Source organism: Terrapene carolina, unplaced genomic scaffold, assembly GCF_002925995.2.
Source record: "Terrapene carolina triunguis isolate 2854851 unplaced genomic scaffold, T_m_triunguis-2.0 Scaffold26, whole genome shotgun sequence".
Taxonomy (NCBI): Eukaryota; Metazoa; Chordata; order Testudines; family Emydidae; genus Terrapene; species Terrapene triunguis.
Window position 1 is genome coordinate 3,448,532 of NW_020664377.1, and position 20,629 is coordinate 3,469,160.

The 20,629-nt window shown below is 43.4% G+C and overlaps 1 protein-coding gene across 1 annotated transcript; it reads right to left on the bottom strand.

Annotated features, from left to right (window-relative positions):
* Positions 1–9,953: 9,953 nt before the first annotated feature.
* LOC113406335 (norrin) lies at positions 9,954–20,422 on the bottom strand. The gene is made up of 2 exons (XM_026650563.1): positions 20,249–20,422; positions 9,954–10,181 (listed from the first exon to the last, which is right to left on the bottom strand). Exons 1-2 carry the CDS (start codon positions 20,420–20,422, stop codon positions 9,954–9,956), a joined length of 402 nt encoding a protein of 133 aa, XP_026506348.1.
* Between the last annotated feature and the right edge of the window lie 207 nt (positions 20,423–20,629).

Consider the following 20,629-nt stretch of genomic DNA (forward strand, 5'->3'; position numbering starts at 1 on the left):
GGGAAGAAAGTCCCAGCTTGCAGCTTCCTGAACAGGCCAGTGTTCCGGAAGATGCGTGCATCATACACCTTTCCAGACCAGCCTGTGTTAATGTCTGTGAAACACCCACGGTGATCCACAAGTGCCTGGAGAACCATAGAGAAATATCCCTTCCGATTAACGTACTCGGTGGCTGGTGGTCTGGTGCCGGAATTGGAATATGCATGCCAGCTATCACACCTCTGTAGTTAGGGAAGCCCATTTGTGCAAAGCCATCCACAATGTCATGCACATTGCCTAGAGTCACAGTCTTTCAGAGCAGAATGCAATTAACGGCCCTGCACACTTCCATCAACACGAGTCCACTGGTCGACTTTCCCACTCTGAACTGGTTAGCGACCGATCGGTAGCAGTCTGGAGTAGCCAGTTTCCACAGTGCAATCGCCCATGCACTTCTCCAACGGCAGGGCAGCTCTTATTCTCGTGTCCTTGCACTGCAGGGCTGGGGCAAGCTCATCACACAGTCCCATGGCTTTCCTCATCCAAAAGTTCTGCAGCCACTGCTTGTCATCCCAGACGTGCATCACGATGTGATCCCACCACTCGGTGCTTGTTTCCTGAGCCCAAAAGCGACGTTCACTGTGGTCAGCACCTCCGTGAATGCCACAAGCAAGCTCGTGTTGTAGCTACTACGCGAGGCGAGATCAGTGTTGAACTTCTCTTGCCCCTGTAGTTTAAGGAATAACTCCACTGCCACTCGTGACGTGTTAGTCAGAGCAAGCAGCATATCGGTCCACAGCTCGGGATCCATTTCTGCAGACCGAAGAGGCAGAGCGCGCAGTACACAAATCGTTGAAAGATGGCGCCAAATGCAGACAGAAGCACAGAGATTTCTGGGGTGCGAAGCAGTGCATCGTGGGGCATTGGGACAGGACCCAGGATGGCCCACGAGCCCCTCCACCTTCCCACAACTCTTAGCGGTAGAAGAGGAAGAGATGCTCTGTGGGCTAGCTGCCCAGAATGCACTGCTCTGAATGCTGCTGCAAGTGTCACAAGTGTGAACACGCTATTGTGCAGGCAGCTGACAGTATGAACACACAACAGTGCTTTCCCTTCAGTGCTCTCTGAGCGGCGCTGTAACTGCCGGCGCTGTAACTCTGCCAGTGTAGACATACCCTAAGATAAACCGAGTTAAAGCCACTTTAATTCTAAATAAGAGTGTCCACACAGGGTTCCAAGGTGAATTAAGCTAAATCAAATTAAGAGCACTTTAATTCTGAATAGGATCTTCCATAAAGGGGTTTAATGTGGTTTAACTAATCCACTTTGAAAGTTAATTCAGATTAGTTTTCCTGAATGCCTCCATGTAGCCAAGCCCTTAATGTTAATCCAGTTAGGGCTTGTCTAGGTTTACAGTTAGTGCAGGACAGACTGGGGTATAAATTTACACCGCACAATGACTATCCATGTGGAACCGGCTGCATCACACTAAAAGTTGCCTAGTGCACTTTGATCTACCCTGCTTTGAAATGGGAGTAGATCAAAGCACACTAGGGTACTGTTAGTGTGGGGCAGCAACATCCACATGGGCAGTTGGTATGCAGCACACTAGTGTAAGGTAGATTTAAACCCCAGTCTGCCACACATGAACTGTTCCTCTTGATAAGCCCTTAGTGTTAATTAAGGATTCTTCTTGGGACAAGTCCCATACTCCATGTTCAATAGAACACAGAACACACTCTCATTGTCCCCAAATACACAACAATTAATAATAAACTAAAGGAATTAGAGATCCCTGCTCCTCTTGTGCCATCTTTTCCTTCCTATGGTTATAGTCAATGGGGAAAGAGCTGCACTTTTTAATATCATACAAGAGTTTAGATGAGGCACATTTTCCAAATGCCCAGAGCAATAATTTTATTAAAGAGACAATAAACCAGGCAAACGTCCTGAAGTTATTAAAACAAAAATATCTGTGGATTGACTATAAGGAAGAGGACTAGAGAAAATATAGATTGCAAGTGTACCCACTAGAGACATGAGACTTCCTACAGGTAAGAGTCTAACTCCTTTTCTCACAATAAGTAATGCCTTACTTCTTGAATAACTCACCTGCGTTCAGTGAGAATGGTCAATAAGTTAGGTACTAGTGAACGTGAGCAAGGATGCCCGGATTTGGCCCATACTGAAATTAGATTGATCAGAAGAATGGCTTCTACACTGGTGGGCACACAAAGAGCCTGCTTCTCCGTTCGAACGAGTGTATGTCAGAAGTAACTGGATTAAATTCAGTGGAGTTATATGGTGTAAAACCAGTATGAGTGAGACCAGAATCCAGACCCAATGAGCCACCAAAAAAAAACTGCAGCTGCTGGTCTTCTGTAGCCACAGGAGACGGTGAGAAACTAAAATAACAACATATTTGAAAAATAATTTGAGGCCTTCCTTTATCTGTAATAACATACCAACATCTTCCGTCACAAAAAAAAAATCACAAAACAGGTTTTCTACTTTTACAAATTGTCAACAGAGCACACAAAACATTTACTGGTTTATTGAAATAAAATACTATCGTATCAGTCACTGCGTGCTCAGGCCTGCCCTCCTGCACCCCACTATATGTACATTATGCTGCAGCCATCTTGCTACGGCAACTGTGAAATTCAAACTTATAGCCCGCAAGCTTTCCTATATTTGAAACCTCAGTGCCAAACAGTGATGCTCCTGACAAGATAGTATTATGCACAAAGCCAACTCCAAGTGACCCAAATCTGGCAAGTGGTTTTGGTCATGGCAAGTCATTTTGCTCATGCAGCATTTATAACTCACAAAAGTGTAGTTATTCTTTTTGCAAAAGCTGCTTAATTGTCACATGTTATAGCCGTGCAACATATCTGGCAGATAGCAATACAGTATATACATGTAAATGTGTTATGCACATAGATTCATTAACATTATTGGCGTATGTAAACATCCCTCTTTCCATAGCATTTAGAGCACTGTGTGTATTTGGATCTAAGTATTTTACAAATGAGCATCAACATTAACCTCTTGCTCCCTAAACCAAAAGGGTTTGAGTTGCCTGCAGCTGCATTGCTTCCAGATCAGAGAATCTGAGCCTCATGTTGCTCAACAGTAACACCTGCTGGTCATTGAAGTGAAACATTAATAGAGCTCAGAGGGAGTGACAGTTGTGAGGCTGCAGGGAGATGCCTCAAAAAAAGAGACTCAACCAGCTAATAAATACAGTATTATATATATTACGTCTCATTTTTAATGTTACCAAATTGCTTCTAAATAAAACAGCGACCTGAGGCTAATTGTTCTTAAGAATCTTACTACCCCTGCAAAATTACAATACTGAAAACCTCATATTGCTTTCATATGAAAGGAATGGATGCTTTTATGTTTTCAGATGCTTTTTCTATTTGAAAGTAGAGTGCAGTCAAAAGAGCCTAGTCCTGATGGAAAATTAGAAAATCATAAAATCCATGTAGCGCTCGTGGTTACAGTTAAAAGCAAACTGATCTATCTATAGGCTAGCACTTTAACTCTTCCTAGAAGAAGAATATTTGTAAACAGGGGCATCATTTCAGAAAAATTCTGGTGGGAGGCAAAGTTGTGTCAGCATATAGAACATTCTATGTGATTATGTTATACCCTGCAAAGCTGGGGCTGGAGGGAAATGGAAGACATAAGGAAGCAAATAGATCTATGAAAGTTGAGGGGGCAACTGCCCCTGAATCCCGTAGCAAATGATGTTCCGGTTAGTAAATTACTCAGGGAGTTTTATTTTTTTTTTTTAAGTTTTGTTTTTTTAAATGAGCCATGTTGTTATTGGTTAATTTTGGTCAGCTGGCTAAAGGAAGGATTGATTTTTGTCACAGGTAAAAGATTTACAGTGTTTCTTTGATAGCCCGTTTAGATTCCTCACAATGTTCCAGAATGGTCTGTTTGTCAACCCTGGTATTTCTGGACAATGTATTTCTCTGTGAAGCCCCAACAGGAATGCTTATTCCCACCAAAAAGACCCTTGAACTCAGGAGTACCATCTTCTGATCCATGTAAAGCATCTTTCTCCTAGCACGAATCACTGAAGGGCCCAGATCTGTACAACACCCTGCCTGGCTAAGTCAGTTGGAAGCTGTTGATTACCTGTCCAGCATTTCTTTGAGCCACATGTAAAGATTTTGACCCATTACGCACAGAATACCAGGGATAGACTCATTATTCACATTTCCGACCACCCCTTTTTGCACTTGCACAGTATAAGAAGCTGATCTGCAGCTAGTTTAAAACACTCTGTGCAGCAGATTTGTAAGGGCGCCTGTTTCAGTATCTGTAGCAGTGTAATCTCTCTAGGAAAGTTGTCAATCACTTGTGCTGCATTCATGTTTTTGTTTCAACCTTTGTGTTTCAAACATCTATCGAGTCAAAGAAGGTAAGAAAAACACCCTTATAAATACTGAAGCGCCATATGCTTGCGGTGATCTGTTTCAGTCTCCTGCCAGTACTCTGAACTTTTTTAACAGTTTGGATTTTCTGAAAAATACCTATGCACAGAGCTGGAGGGCAAATGCCCTGCTACGCAGAGCTCTCTATTCTTTAGGGCCTAATCCCATTCCTGTCAAACTCCATTGCAAACCTTCCATTGACTTTAGTAGCATAGGAAAACGGCACTGAAATACACCTCACCATCCAGAAAAGGACACACCAGCATTCTAAATAGCTCTTCTTCCCAAATCAGATGCTAAAAAGCAGAAGCAGCACTGAAGAAAGACACACAGAAGAGCAGGAGACTGGAATATTCCACTGCTGCAGTAACTTTTAGTTTGTATTCTTCTTGCCTGTTCACAAAAACACATTTAACTGCAAATTATACATCTTGGTCTGTGTGTCAGTGCAAATCTGCTAGAGTTGCCCTGTCGCACACCTGTTTCTGAGATTATAAAATGTTTTAATTTGTTATTTGATGGACAGTAAAAAGCGCTCATTTAGGACCTGATCTGAAGCCCATCAAAGACTACGGACTCCCCTTAATGTCAATGAACTTCATATCAGGCCCCTTTATTGTACTTAGCATTGTACAAACAGCTGATAAAAGCACTTGATTATGCCAAGCGGAGACAGCCAGGCTCAGGGTCTCTTATCTGTAAAAGTTCTCCATGCTCACAAGCCAAGGGAAAGCATAATTAATGTCCCTGTGGACATCTTCAGGAAAACAGTGAGCTCTTAAGTTAATTGTTATTATTTATATAGGGACTGACCCAGCAAAAGCACTTAAACATGCATGTGACTTTAAGCACACGAGTGGTCCCACTGAAGTGGGGCCATAGTACTCAACGTATGCTAGATTATGGTCTTTTTATTCTGGCACATCACAACTTCTTCCTAATGGGGTCTCCGATATACAACATTGGCTTATAACGTACTTCTTACACATAAACAATCCCGACGAAGCTCTTCATTATAGTTCTTTTCCATGCTCCAAGTTTGTGTCTTTCTCTGTCTGGGCTCCATTAGTAAATCATTTAAATGCAATTAACCCAATTCATATTGAACTATAGCACTGCTGATGCGGTAGTATATGGTTTTAAAAAGTAAACCAATTGGGTAGCATGACACTGTGTACTACACCATGGGAGATGTGGATACAGAAGAGATTGTTGGGGGTCTGATTTTGTGGCCCACACATTAGGAACATGATGAAGAGAAAGGAAGAAAGAGGAGGATGAGACAGGAAAGCGGGGAGAGGTGATGGTGGCCTTTGGTTGTAGAAGCATCACCTGTTGGGCAAACCACAGAATGTTCTTGGAGGAAGCTGCCCATCCTGCAAGTGTGGTGGATCCTTCTTCAGGAAGGGTCAACCTCAGTGGAAAAAGAAAAACCACACAGACACACACATTCAGATGCTGAGGAGAGGACACTATTGCAAAGAACCCGCTCCTCAGCATTATCTAGACAATTATCCCTTTCTGTTCTCAAGGAACAACATTATTATAGAGGTACTTAGAGTGTAGTCAAACCTTCAGAACATATCAGATATGTATCAAGTACAATCTCATGCTAAGGAAACAAAGTCATTTAATTTTCATATTTTCTCGCACAATGAGTCAAATCCTGTGGTCCTTTGTTTTCAAAGATGGTTGCTCTACATGAGGCACTTGAATCCATATTGTTGCACATAACTGATGATTTATGTACTTTGTTTAGTTGCCTAAAATGGATATATAGGTGTCAAAATATGGATTTAGGTGCTAAAGTTTAGGCACTCGTTTAGTGACAGCTACAGTCTGGCTGTAATGATAACCCCCAGGGATGTTAGAGGAGGAAAAATGAACTGCATGACCTTTTTCTTTCTAAACATCATTCAGCCAGTGAGTTGTCATGAAGTCCACTACTAATAATCATTTCAACTGTCTAGGGCTGGATAATTCCCATGCTACATGAAAACTGGGCCTTCGGTCCTTATCTTCTGAAGTCAATACGAGTTTTACCTGAGGAAGGGCTAAGCAAAAACCAAGTAAGAACTTAAAGATTTGGCTCAGAGTTTGTTATTTACCAATGCAACTTGTTTGCAAATAGGGTTGGCACCTTCATGTCCCAACTCTATTATATTTATTTGACCCTATAATTAAGTAAAACAAGTTGAATTGACATCACAATTATTTGCCTGGCAACACATTTTGAGGTTACAAGGAGATGACTTCACTATAGGATCAAGAGAAGGGAAAGGAATCTTGGGTGTGAGAGAAAGCTTTTGTTAAAACACAAATATCTTCTATGAGACCTATTGTCACAATAATAGCTCTTGCACTGTGATGGAAAAGGGACACAGGAATAAATATATCCCAAGTTTTTCTCTCACTATAAATATTCTCTTTTTTCTAAGTTGGCTCTGGTGTGAAAGTCTTTCTTTAAATCCCCCCTCTCTTCTTACCAAAGAGAGAGAGAGCAACAGCACAACCAATGAGTTTTTCAGTTTGGTATTATTCCTCAATCCAGTCTTGTCTAGCTTGAGACATTGGCTACTGTACAGTAAAAGCTTCAAGCAGCAGATCCTCAGCCTGTGTAAATTGTCAGAGCTCTAGTAACTTCAGTGGAGCTAAGGATCTGCCCCTTGATGTCATGTGATGGGGGAAAAGGGAGAGACACTGAATACCAGCAGTTGCCCTTAAAATGTTTCCAATACCTTTGATAACTAAATAACATGACTTCAGCTCATGCAGAATTCTCTGTCCTAAGTACAGGGATACTTTGTATATTTTGAGGTAATAGTATGTAGTTATCAAAGATAAAACTGAAAATGTATTAGGGCAACCACTATAATTTTAGATTATTAATTGTTCAGATAATCAGGGGAATTTTCTATATAATTAATATGGAGACACAATCCTGTTTTGGATAATTAAGAGTTTTAGATAATGAAGCTTGGACAGACAGAAAGGCACACAAAAATGTTCCTTTGGGTGGAGGTGGGGGTCTTGTACAAACTAGTTAAGTGATAATGCTCAGTACACACTCCTATCTGTCATGTTCAAACCATTCATCGGATATGAAAAGAATCACCATCAGAATGAAATAATGAATCACGTCCCAATTGTGGTCCTTCAGTCATGGTCCTGGCATTTGACTATGAGCTACATAGCTCATAACAATTTGATTCACTCTTCATCCACAGCTCTAAGAGTTCTTATTTAAAACTGGCCATTAATGACAAGATACTCTCCAGCAGACAGGGGCTACCCTTTTCAGCCTATAACACCTATCTATCACTAATGTCTATAAGTGTCTGTGTACATTTGGCCCCAATCATTTTCTACTTTTACTGAATTATATCCTGCTCCAGAATTCAGCTGAGTATATGCCTGCCACTTGTCACTACTTCCTATAGTACTCCTGGGGAAGTAATGGTCAAGGACATTGGCTCTGCCTGGTCGACCACGGTAATGCATATGTAAGCCATGGAAATGCTCACTTCCCAATTTCAGGCCACTTAATCTGTTTCTTTATATTAGAGAAAGACATTGGGGACTCCTTGAGCATGCTTAATGGAATCCCTGTGATGTAACTGTCAAAAGCCTGGTTGCTATATATGGCAATTGTTCAAGACAGATTAGATGGCATACAACAGATGGGCTGCATTCTGGATTTGTCTACCCACTCCCAACCCCAACCTCTGCCTCTCCTATTCATCATTGTGCAATGACGTTCAGATTACTGCTGGAGTAACTATTGGACTTTAGCCATATTCCAGGTGGGTGTCAGTGTGGATTTGAAGCTGGACTGAATCTGGCATTAGGAGCCATGGAAGAAGCTTCCATGAGCTCTCTACTTCTTTGGCTTTGACTATCTCACATGGAACACCTGTTTAGGTTGATCTGGGTGCTGGGAAGAGATAGACTATCCTATTCAGTATATCGCCATTAAAAGGAGCCAAGATCCAAATAAATTTACATAGTTTCCATGTTGTGGAAGGCTATGGGTATTTATTGTTCAACTGACCCTCCCAAAAGCTAAATGTTTATGAGTAGAGCCAGCTTTAACTGCATATAAAGTAATCTGCCACTTAGGGGCACCGTTTTTTAAAACTTTGCAGAGACAACGGTCTTCTGATAGTGGGGGGGGGGGGTTACAGTGAGGGCAGTGGCTTCAGCATATGTTACTGAGCATGCTCAGTCCATGTAAGCATGCTCAGTACAAGCCAAGCAGCAAATTGGGGGGCCATGTGACCCCATCCCTCCCTGCCCCCCACATCACCTCTGTTTGCATGCCAGGCAACCTCTGTAACTCATGGGCTAGGCCTATTTCCTTGTACAACAGTGGTCCTAGAGGGGAAGGCAACTGGTGGTCGGATCCTCCCTTGCAGAGAAGCAGCACGATCCAGTAATTAGTACACGACTGGGATTCAGGCTCTGCCATGGCCTTGTTGTAGGCAGATCAGTTAACTCCCCTGTGCCTCAGATTCTTTATCTTTAAAACAGGGATATGATACTTACTCACTTTGGATGAAGTACGTTGAGATCTATGGATAAAAAGTATTCCTACATATTGTTATTATTCTGGCAGCTCTGGGATCTGTTCATCCTGAGGCCAGCCCAGTTTAAGAAGAGATTCTGTTTAAGATGCTCCATTTTTAAATTGTAAACCAGGGCTTAGTTTCTAGTTTTTAATTAGTGCACTTTGTGACAGCTACAGTCTGGCTATAATGATCACCCCCGGGATATGAGAGGAGAAAGAATGAACTGCATGACCTTTTTCTTTCTAAATGTCACTCAGCCACCAAGTTGTGATGCAATCCACTACAAATAATCATTTGAACCATTTAGAGCAGGACAATTCCCATGCCTCGTTTGCTATCCAGTTCACTTTTCATTTATTTATTTATTTGTAATTTCAGCTAAACCGCAGTTAAAATTGTCCAGAACTTGTCTGCCAGATCAAGTAACATATATCCCTTACCATCAACGCAGTTCATTTTGAAGGGCAATATAACTAAGAGATCGAGAATAGAATGACACAATAAGCAGTCATATGCAGGAATGGAGCCATCCTGTTTCCAAATGTCGACTCTAGTAGAATATAGTATCTCCAGCAGATGGACCCCCGTTGTTCTCTCTCTGTGTCTTTATTGTTCACTGGCAAAAATAATAAAACTCCCATTAGTCCTTATTCAGAGCAGAAGAAAGGCTGAGCCTGAAAATATACCCCCCAAAGTATCCTTTCAGGGGGAAAAAAGGGTTCATGTCTCCAGGGTTTTGTCTTCAGCACAGACCAGCAGATGGATATCTTTGTTTTCACAATCAGCACAATCCAGGGCCTCAGTGTCTTTCATTTTCTACCTCTCAAATCCAACCCAGCTTGATGAGCCCTGGTAGTAGGAGTACTTTAATAGTGTGCTGGTGAGTTCTCAGTGGCTGGGGTTGCTTTCTGGGAGCAGTGTCCCCCCTCTCCTCATTGCAACTAGTGTCCCCCTAGGAGTTGCACTCTTCACAATGGCAGGACAGGATGTAGCGGTAGGTAGCAGTGAGCCTCATGCCACCTGAGCAGCGCAACCTCATTGCTTTCAGCTTGGAGGTCTGGGGCCGGCAACAGTGGCAGGTAGAACGGAATGGTTGTTTTAGGACTGTGCTGAAGGAGACCATCGGCTCAGAGCGTGATGTCTGACTGCAGCGTCCCTCGCAGCGAGCCAGCAGCACCATCTGCAAGATAGAACAGAGAAGGGTTAGGAAACATACACACACCCCATCTGTGTAAGTGGGTGGCCAAGGAATACAGACATGGAGTTCATTCAAATGTACACCTCTACCTCGATATAACGCTGTCCTCGGGAGCCAAAAAATCTTACCGCGTTATAGGTGAAACCGCGTTATATCGAACTTGCTTTGATCCACCGGAGTGCGCAACCCCACCCCCCGGAGCACTGCTTTTCCGCGTTATATCCGAATTCGTGTTATATCGGGTCGCGTTATATCGGGGTAGAGGTGTAATTGAATTTAAGTGTCTCAGGATTAACTGGGAAACACATGGTAGAGGCTCTTGACTATCTAGTATGATGCATAACAGTAATAATGGACTGTGTCCAGTCCAGATTGTTCAATGTTAAGTTGTATTTTATGTACAGTAGTTTAGAAGAGAGCACCATCAGCATCCTTGAGTTCTGGACATCATCATCCATTGCTTGCATTTCAAATACAGTTGTATGTGCAATTACTGCAACTGTGCCTTGGCCTGAGCTCTCTGAAAATCAAGACCTGAAATCATAACTGACCAATCAGGTTGAGACTCTTAGTTGGCTAATATTTAGCATTTCTAGTTAATAAAACAGGTGGTCACCAGAGCTGGCTTTTATGGTCTGTGAATCCCAGAAGTGCATCCCTTAGAAATATAAAGGAGAATCTCAACTTTCTTATTTTTTAAAGTAAGTTTCTAGACCTTTTCTTTGCAAAGATCACCTTAAAGAGGTAAATCAATATAATGTAATGAAGATATAATGTAATGAAAATATAAACTAATATAAACTCTTTGCTGGATTTGAAAGCTTATCACTGACTTTTCCTAACAATATTAAAGGCCCACTGGTCTGTCTCTTCTTCCACTGAATGAACTGTGAATAGACGAAGACATATTACAGACCTTGAAAGAACTAAAGAGCTTCCATGGTGATTACCCATTTATTTCCCTTCCAAACAATCTGCTGTCCAGCTGTGAAGAAGAGTAGAAACTGTGTTAGGCCCTGTCTAAAGGACAAAAAAAAAAGGCTGCTTTTTAAAACCATGTTAGCTACAGGGCCGGCTCCAGGCACCAGGCACCCAAGCTGGTGCTTGGGGCGGCACCTGGAGGGGGGCGGCGCGGCGCTCTGGCTGCCGGGGGGAGAGCCGAGCCCCAGACGGGGCTCGCCGCCCTCTCGCCGCCCTGCCCCCGGCACTCTGGCCGCCAGGGGGAGAGCCGAGCCCCCGCCGGGGCTCACCGCCCTCCTCCCAGGGCTCCGGCCGCCCTCCCCTCCGGCGCCCTCCGGCCGGCTGGAGGCTTTTTTGCCTGGGGCGGCAAAAAAGCCAGAGCCGGCCCTGGTTAGCTAACTCGAGTTAAGGGTTATTTCAAACCACAGTAGTTAACAGTTTATGTAGACACAGTCAGTATTTAACAACTTTAAAGCTACACCATGGCCAACCTGCATGATTTTACAGCTGGTAATTGCTCTGCCTACATGAGGTGTTTCAAACTAGATCAGCAAAGTTTAGATAGCCAGGACAGAGTCATAGATTCCAAGGCCAGAAGGGACCACTGTGATCATCTAGTCTGATCGCCTGCTTAGCACCAGCCATTGAACGTCCCCAAAATTCCTAACTGTGTCTAGCTCCAACTTCCAGCCACTAGACTGTGTTATACCTTTCTCTGCTAGACTGAAGAGCCTTCTGGTATCAGATGTCTGTTTCCCACGTAGGTATTTATAGATTGCGATAAAATCACTCCCTAACATTCTCTTTGATACTAAATAGATTGAGCTCCCTGAGGCATGTTTTCCAATTCCTTATTCATTCTTGTTGCTCTTTTTCTGAACCTTCTCCAATTAACATTTTAAGTTTATTTTTTCCCCCAGTATCCCGAGAATGCCTAATTGTGCCACTATGTCTTTTATCTGATTGCAAGAATTCTTTTTCAAAGATTAATAGAAAAGCATTTCAACTGAAATGTTACATGATCCATCATGGGATACATTACCATGCAGTGAAGAATACCTGTAAATGATGGTGTTCTTAGCACTGGAATGTTTATACATTTTTGGCTCCACTGTCCTAAAAAAAAAAAAATCTTTAATCTCACCACTCTCTGCCTAGACCTGCAGGTGTCGCCAGAAGCAGCAGAAAACAATGGAACTGGGGAACGGAACTGGGGACAGGAAAATATTACACAACGTAACTGCAAAGCAGATTTTTTTATGTGCCAGCAAGAAATCTATTCAGAGCTGACACTAATACTAGTCTTCCACAAAAGAAGACTCTTTTTTTGCAATAAAACTGCATCGTAATTGTTTAGTTAGTCTAATAAATTTAACATAGTGATTTTAAAACAAAGTATCACATTCTTTGAAGATCATATAATTGCAAAATTTTGCTCCAGTATCAATGGAAAGATAGGCTTTCTAGTGCATGGTAATTTTTAAAACTATGTTTTTTCCTTACAGCCCCTATTTATAGGTTACAGTCTAAATTTTAAGAGTGGCACTGCATCATGGGAATCATAAACTTTGTAGGGAAAAAAAGTAGTCAGAATTCACATTTAGATGCCCTTTTAAACTCTTGACCTAACCCGTAACTTAACATCCTCCTCATAAATCCCAAACATCACCAGTATATTTTGGTAGGTGTGCAAATGAGCTGGAAATAGCAGGTACTTTAAAAGCTTTGCTTTGCCATTTAATCAACTGCAGCAGCTGTTTATTGCATTGTATACAATAGTGAAATAGAGATTATTACTCCATTAAATAATTAGTAATGCTATGATGGCATAGCGCACTAATAGAGTAAGTGTATATATAGTAGAAATGTATGGGTATTTTATAACTCAATATCCACGTGTGAGTTCTCCTCCTCCCCTACAAAACCAGGTACATGTCAGATTGTCATGCTATTCTGGAAGTACTAGGGTGACCATATTTCCCTATGCTGAACACAGGACACCAGGTAAAATTACTCATATTCAAGTGAGTTCAATGGCAATCAATCAGAGCTATGCAGTACAAACATTCAAATTAACATCAAGTTGACTGAGCCTGTTAAAAAGAAATACTGCATAGTTGGATTCTTTTTATTTACCTTCTTATCTTCAAGGTTTTAGGGTTCACATGGGGAGGGGTCACACACACACACCTACCCCTCCCCCCACATTCACACACACGGGGAGTGGAGACACACACACAGTCCCATACACCTCTCTCACCCGAGGGGCGGGGGGCGGGGGCGGTGATCGACCAACCCGACCCTCCCTGCCTGGCACTCTCCGCCGTCCATGCCTGGCTGGGCCCCCTGGACGGACCTGCCTCTCCTGGTACCTGGTGCTGTGTCTTCCTGAGGCAACACATGGTGGGCACGCAGGGTCATATGCCCCCCCCCCACCCCAGATTTCTGCCAGGGTTCATACCAGAACGTGGCCAGCAGCAGTCTTTCAGCACTGTGCAGGGGGGAAGGGATGGGAGCTGCTTCCAGCTGCAGGGGGGAAGGGATGACCTAACTTGTATCTTTGCAGAGTTCATCTCTTCCCTCCACCCCCACCCTCTGTGTGTCTGGAAGCAGTTTGTCCCTTCCTGCCCTCACGGTGTCGAAAGGCAGCTAACACCTCCAGGCTGCTGCTGGCCACCAACATAACCCAGACGCTTCCAGCTACAGGGTGGGCAGGAAGGGGTTAAGCCTTAAGGATGCATTGTGCACCAGGGCCCAGGGAACCTGACTGCAGGGGCTTCACCGAACTGGGCCAGAGAAGTGGCTCAGCAGGGGAGGGGGCCTAGTGAACAGCACAGCCCTGCACTCCCTGGGGGCAGGACCCAGGGTGGGGGGGTGAGGTGCTAAACCCCTGCCTCAGGGGCTGCTGTGGAGCCTGCAGGTTTGGGGTGTGAACAGGCTGGAAATTGCTCCCCTCCCCCCCGCCACTCCAGAGCTTAGCTGAGGGGCGGGGAGGCTTCCCCGTGCCAGCGCTGTGCGGGGCTTTGGTCCATGCAGGGCTCGGCTCCTTCTGGCCAGCGCCCTGGGCCAGAGGGTCTTGGGCTTTCCTGGGGCGCCGGCCCAGCCAGAGGCAGTGGGGGAAGGAAGGAGCCTGCCAGCCAGGGGCGGCTCCAGGCACCAGTGCACCGAGCGCGTCCCTAGGGCGGCAAGCCACAATAGGGCGGCCTCCCGGTTGCCCTGAGGGCGGCAGTCAGGCTGCCTTTGGCGGCATGCCTGCCGTGCTTGGGGCGGCAAAATACATAGAGCCGCCCCTGCTGCTGGCCAGGCTGTTGGTGAACTGAGCGCTCTAACCGGGGGCTGGGAGTGGGATGCGCCTCGCCGCGGGGGAGGGTATGGAGGAGCAGCAGGGCTGGGTGGGGGTGAAGGGGCAAAGCAGAGAGAGGACAGCGAGAAGGGAAGCACATAAAGGGCCAATGGGTGGGCAGCAGAGGCAACACGTAACTGGCTGCTACCTGGTGCCTGCCCGCACTCACCAGCCACCACAGCTCGCAGTGCGCAGCCAGTGCTGGCCAGAAACGGGATGAGGGGGGGCCCAGCTGGCCGGAAACTGGCACACAGAGGTACTGCACTGATGGACCAGCAGAGGGAGTGGCCATCCCCTCGCACTGCATCTTTGCCCCGCCACCAGCCTTGCATACCAACCCCCATCGATGTTCACTGGACCCCCCGCACTCCGCTGGTAGACAGGCGGCTGGTGAGCCGGGATCTGGCCAGTAGTACTGATGGGGGGTGGGAGACAGAAAATACGGGACAATTTGCCTGTTTTTCAGAAAAAGTCAGGACACCTGCAGGAGGGCTTAAATACGGGACTGTCCCTTTAAAAACAGGACGTCTGGTCACCCTAGGAAGTACATGTTGAGAGAGTTCCTGTCTGCGTCCTGTAAAACTTGCCCATACCAGTATTGCCCTGGCCTCTTCTTTTGTCATTCAGTGTTGTACACATTCTAAAGCAATATGCATTTCCTCACCTTTTGGGGGCGAAACCAGACTTTGAGGCACCTGCTCCCCTACTTGGTGTAAACTTTGCTTGTGCCAATGAGAAACGAACACAAACAGGTTTTGGGCCCCGTCCCCTATGACACTTCTATGATGTCATAGTTGGTACTTTATGGGCTGCCTGCCATGTGCAGGCAGGGAGAGGAGAAAGAAAAACGAATCCTGTGTATCCTGTGTACACCCGTAACCGAGCCTGATCACCTCGAAGCCTCTCTCTCAGCTCACGTGTTTCAAACAGAGTTTCTACGTTTGCCGGTCGTTATGCATTGGTTTGTATTTGTAAGTATCAGTTATTACTAATTGCTGCATCTTTGTTTATAAATATTGTTAGTAGATATTTTAGTCATTGTGTGTTTTAAGTTTCATTAACTCTATTAGCGAATCAAACGCTGCTCCCTTACCCCTTGTAATTATCCCCAATAAAACTTTAAATTGATTAATTTTAGTTGTGTGTGTGTGTGTGTCTGCAGTTTGCATCGTGACCCATACTCTCCTTGCATCCCTTACCAATATAGTCTATTGCCACGTGCAGCCTGGTAAATAACAGGCCTGCATTTTCTTTCGCCCCTGCGTGCCCGTGGCAATCCACAGTACAGTACCACTTTCCTAATGCAATACAGGAATGACGGGGAGGATCATGATTGCCCCTTTGTACTGGGATTGGATCAGCTAAGCAAAAACCCCATCCTAACTTACAGTCAGCAGGACTCAACTATTCTGAAGGTTGGGTGCAAGGAGCGGGAGTAGTTCTTATAACACATTCAGAGATAATTACAAATGGGCCTAGAGCTTTTCCCTAACTCAAACCATATCCTTTTGGGAATTCAAGCTTTTATTAGTGGTAGTATTTCTCATTTGCACATTTCCCATGACTGGCTGGGTCTGAAAGTGGACATGCTGAAATATGTGTCTTAATTTTATATCTGTAGTACTTCTGGCCTGGCATGGAGCTGGAATTACTGCAAATCTCATGGGATCTTTTTCCACCACCACCATTATCTTAAACATATACTAAAAACTCTTCTTACAGTATGTCTCTATCCAGCCTGGCCTCATCATTCTCAGATGTCACTTGCAGCACTCTTTTGGCACATCCAGAAACAGTGCCTTATGACAGTAATGTAATTCAGGAGGTACTGATTCAAGAGGCATTGGGGATTCAGTGCCTTAGGGTCCAATGAGTCTTGGTGGCAGAGGTAAGATGGAATATAAGACTGGTCAGGGAATTCAATTCATTATGAGCTGAAACAAATGCTTTGCTTTAGGTCAAAGTAGAAGAACATTGTCTTTTAGGGTTGAATTACATTGTCTCTTCTTGGTGTCTCTTCTACATACTGTATATAGTGTATTACTATGTTAGCTTCTCAGTCCTGAGGCCTGTGTTCAACATCCAGTTGAGGTCACAACTGAATGGGATTTGATCAACCGAATTGCATTCAATGGACATATTAAATGTCACAGAAACACCTTCCAAGTGGACCCAATTGGCAGCCTCGAAGGCGAAAACAAAGCACTTGATATATTTTAGGGCATAATCCTTCATTAGCCCGGAATAGACAAGAAAACCTAATAGGGATTTTCCAGCTCTAATTTTGATGATTTTATGATGCAGTAGCGGGAATAACACAGATCAGGAAATAGGCCCATTAGCAGAACTGTGTAGAAAAGTGGCTGTGCAGTGGAACAAACCCATCACAGAAAAAAGGACACAAATCTATGGTTGAAATAGATTATCAGTCTGTGTTCTACAAAGAAATAGCACAACGGGTAACAACACATAAAAAACACACAGATAATCCAACAGAAACTCAGTGTTTCTACACCATATATAAAGAACATACCCTGCCTATATATTTCAAACTAATATTTTATCAGACCATATTTTAAGACAGATTCTGAGGCCAATCTGCATAAGTGAATCTAATATTGTGCTAGTAATGTATGGTAGCTTCAGAATAGTCACTCTCACAGTAGCAATGTACTGGATCTACAAGATCTTAACAATATGAGCTGGTTGAAAAACTGTTTCATAGGAAATTTTCAATTTTTTTCCATTTTGCAGGGTTTGAAATGGACCCATTTTCCAGTTTAGGTGAAAGTTCCCACAAGATTTTTTATAGAAACTTTTAAATTCAAATGTTTAACAAAACCATTTTCAAAATTATTATGGAACTTACCGATTTCAAACAAAAGTTTGATTAAAAATAGATTAAGATGTCATGGAAGCTTTTGCAAAATGAAAAATTTCAAAGATGTCACCAATTGTTCCATAAGAAGTTCTGTTTTTGAAGACTCATTTTTCATCAGAAAACCTTTTTGTACCAAAATATTCCCCCCAGCTCTATTAATAGTTAAATAATAAATCTATTAATGAGGCCAGAAGAAAGCAGCACTACATCATCCCAATGACCATAAATGCATAACCCAATTAAAAGGGCTGGTATCCCTAAGGATTTAGAGTGAACACATTCCATTTACAATCAGAGAAATCAGAGAAATTTTGCAAGCTCTTGGACAGAAACCAGTATTGCCAACCTCAAAAACTGAAAAATCATGAGTCACAGCCCCGCCTCCTCCCAAAAAAATCATGCCATTGGCTTAAAAATCATGAATTTTTAAAAATTTGCCTTTGATTTCTGAGTCTTTACAGTATACTCACTTCACATTGGCTTTTCTCTGCCACCTGGAGGACTAGACATTTTTGCTTTTAAGTGAAAGCAGAGATTTTGATGCAGTCTCTCATCTCCAACGTTGGGGATTAAGAAAAACATCAAATATTGCAAGACTCGTGATAAAACTGCAAAAGTTGGCAACATTACGAAACTCAGACATTCCAATCCAGGATGCCCACAGGGCAAGGGCATAGCAGAGAGAGACACCCAAGCAATAATATAATGAAAACTGCTGGCTCCTTACTGGCAATTGTGTTAATGCCCAGTGGGCTCCAAAATCCCTGCAGCACAGGAAAGGAAAGTACCGCCAGAGGGGACATGGCTCAGGAGGGAACTAGAGGCTGTGAGTGAGCAGGACCAGTAGGCAGGAGCAGCAGCCTAGGAGCTGTGGCTAAGGCCGGGCATTTTAGGTGCTGAAGGGCTGACAGCCTGGCTGGGAGGGACCAATAGAAGCTGTGGCTGGTGGATAGGGGACACGGGGACAGGCCTGAATGAAAGGACTAGACTCTGTCTGGGGGATCTGCAGGCCAGTATGTGATTACCTCCAGGAAAGGGATAGCCTGATCTGAATATCCCCAGCGCTAGGCCTGGGGAGCCCCACCTTTGTATTCCTGTGCTGACTTGCCATACAGGCTGAGTTGGGACCTGTTGTGTTTATCATCTTTTGTTTGTAACTTGAACTGCACTTTGTATTTCTGGCAGCCCTAATAAAGCAACCCGTTGTTATTCATTAGCAACTGTGGGCGTTTATGGAACTCACTGAGGGGAGAGCTTGAAGGGCACCTACACAGCGCTGGCATTCATTGTTCTCTTTTGTTGATCTGGGGAGCGGAGGAGGCCATTCCAGCAGCCAACAGAGAGCGGGGTGGTCAGCAGAGCTGGGTGAACATTTTTGGACAACATTTTTGCCAAAAAATGCAGATCTGGGTCAATCTAAACATTTTGTGAGTTTGTGTGGAATTCGCTAACTTGTTTCAGTTGAAAAATGAACAACAATTCTGAAAAAAATGAAACGCTGACATTTTCAACATGATGTTTCCATTGTTTTATTCAAAATGACTTCTTGTTTTGAATTTTATGGCAATTTTATTTTTCAAAAAAAGGTTTAAAAAGCCTCATAAACACAATGAAACATTTCTTTTGACACAATTATTCCCCTCCCCCTACTCCCAATTTTTTGGTTCAGTCAGTGAATCAAAAAAATCAGTTATTCACACAGTTCTAATGGCCAGACCATTGACCACATGTTTGAATGCACACTGGTCTAACTTTTTCAAAGAAAATTAGGACAGGGAGACAGGGATCAGTAATGGTTCTCTCACTCTATGTCTTCCTTCTTGCCTCACTTATAATTCATGTCAGAAGCTACTGTAGACTATTTACAGAGGCTAATATAACACTTTGCCTCACAGTTTTCCAAGCTTGAAATTTCAAATGAAAGATAGAAACATGAGCAAATGCAAAACAGCCTAAGCCAAAAATAGTTATCCCTCTGAAATTCAGTGGAAAAGCAAAATTGAGAGATGAAAAATCACTAGAAACTAAATAGTAAAAAATGTTGAGTAAAGTTTTTCAGACTCTTTTTCATTACTTTTATATAGCTTAATTCTTTACCTCAAGCATAGCCAGTCAAAGTGCATGTCTTACGCGATCCATATTAACTGAGCTTGGCCCAAACCAAAACTGGATCAGAGTTTATAGGAAGTTTGGACTGTGATGATTTGACCTTCACAGCTAGACCCCTCCCTATAATGGGCTGTATCAAAATCCTGAGCAGTATTGGTAGTGGTCAGAGCCCTGGACTTGAACTCAGGAGACCTGGATTCTATTCCTGGGTCTGCTAGCAACCTGCTATATGACCTTGGGCAAGTCACGTCACTGCTCCATGCCTCAGTTTCCCCATCTATAAAATGGGGATAAATGATGCTGCCCTCCATGATAAAGCACTTTGAAATCTCCCAAGGAAGTTTCCTGGTACAGTCCCAACACCATGGGACAGTTCAGATCTGGATGTGAATTCTGTGGCTCAGGTACCTGTCTACATATCACCATTTCTTCTCATTTCTTTGGAATCAAATATTCACTCTGAGTAAGCCTAAACATTGAGGGAGAAAGTTGAAAGGTGATCTGAGATTCCAACCTTAGGAGCATTGTACAAGCAACTCAGCTTTAATCTTGCTCCTTTTAAAAATGAATCTGGTAACTATTGTTCACAGATTCACATACTATGCTGTTGAGAAAGCACGAAACTTCTGATCTAAGCATTCAGTTTCCTGCTCTATGTTTTTTTGGTACTAATATTTCACATCAGAATAATTATTATTATTAGTTGGTTTCAGAAATATTCTTGATAACAAAGTCCTGGTATAAATAGGTACTTACCTTTGAGTTACACTTGTACAATGGATGACTGATGGAATCAACATAATGATGCCTCATACAGCGACCTGGGTCTGAGTCAATCATGAACGAACTGTCTGTTTTACTGTCTGTGTCTCCCATTATTGCAAGAAGGGAGAGCATGGAAATCGAAGCTGCTAGTACATGATTTCCCATTGCTGAAGAACTTCTCAGTAATAACAGCAGAGGGAGGTAGAGTATTAAAAAAACTCTAAATACTGGGACTCAGTTCCTTTCAAGGAAGATGAAAAACCTGGTTTAAGTCTCTTGGTTGTCATTGTTCTTTTTAAGTTGGAGTTTTGTTGAGGTTGTAATCCATCAAAGAATCTTCTACATGGCTGGAACAAAAACAACATAAATTAC

Bases quoted from the DNA above. Each gene is read 5' to 3' on its own strand.
- LOC113406335 (XM_026650563.1), bottom strand. From the start codon at position 20,422: ATGGGAAATCATGTACTAGCAGCTTCGATTTCCATGCTCTCCCTTCTT. The intron at 10,182-20,248 runs GTAAGTACCTAT...TCTATCTTGCAG, and splicing joins TGTACAAGTGTAACTCAAAG to ATGGTGCTGCTGGCTCGCTG.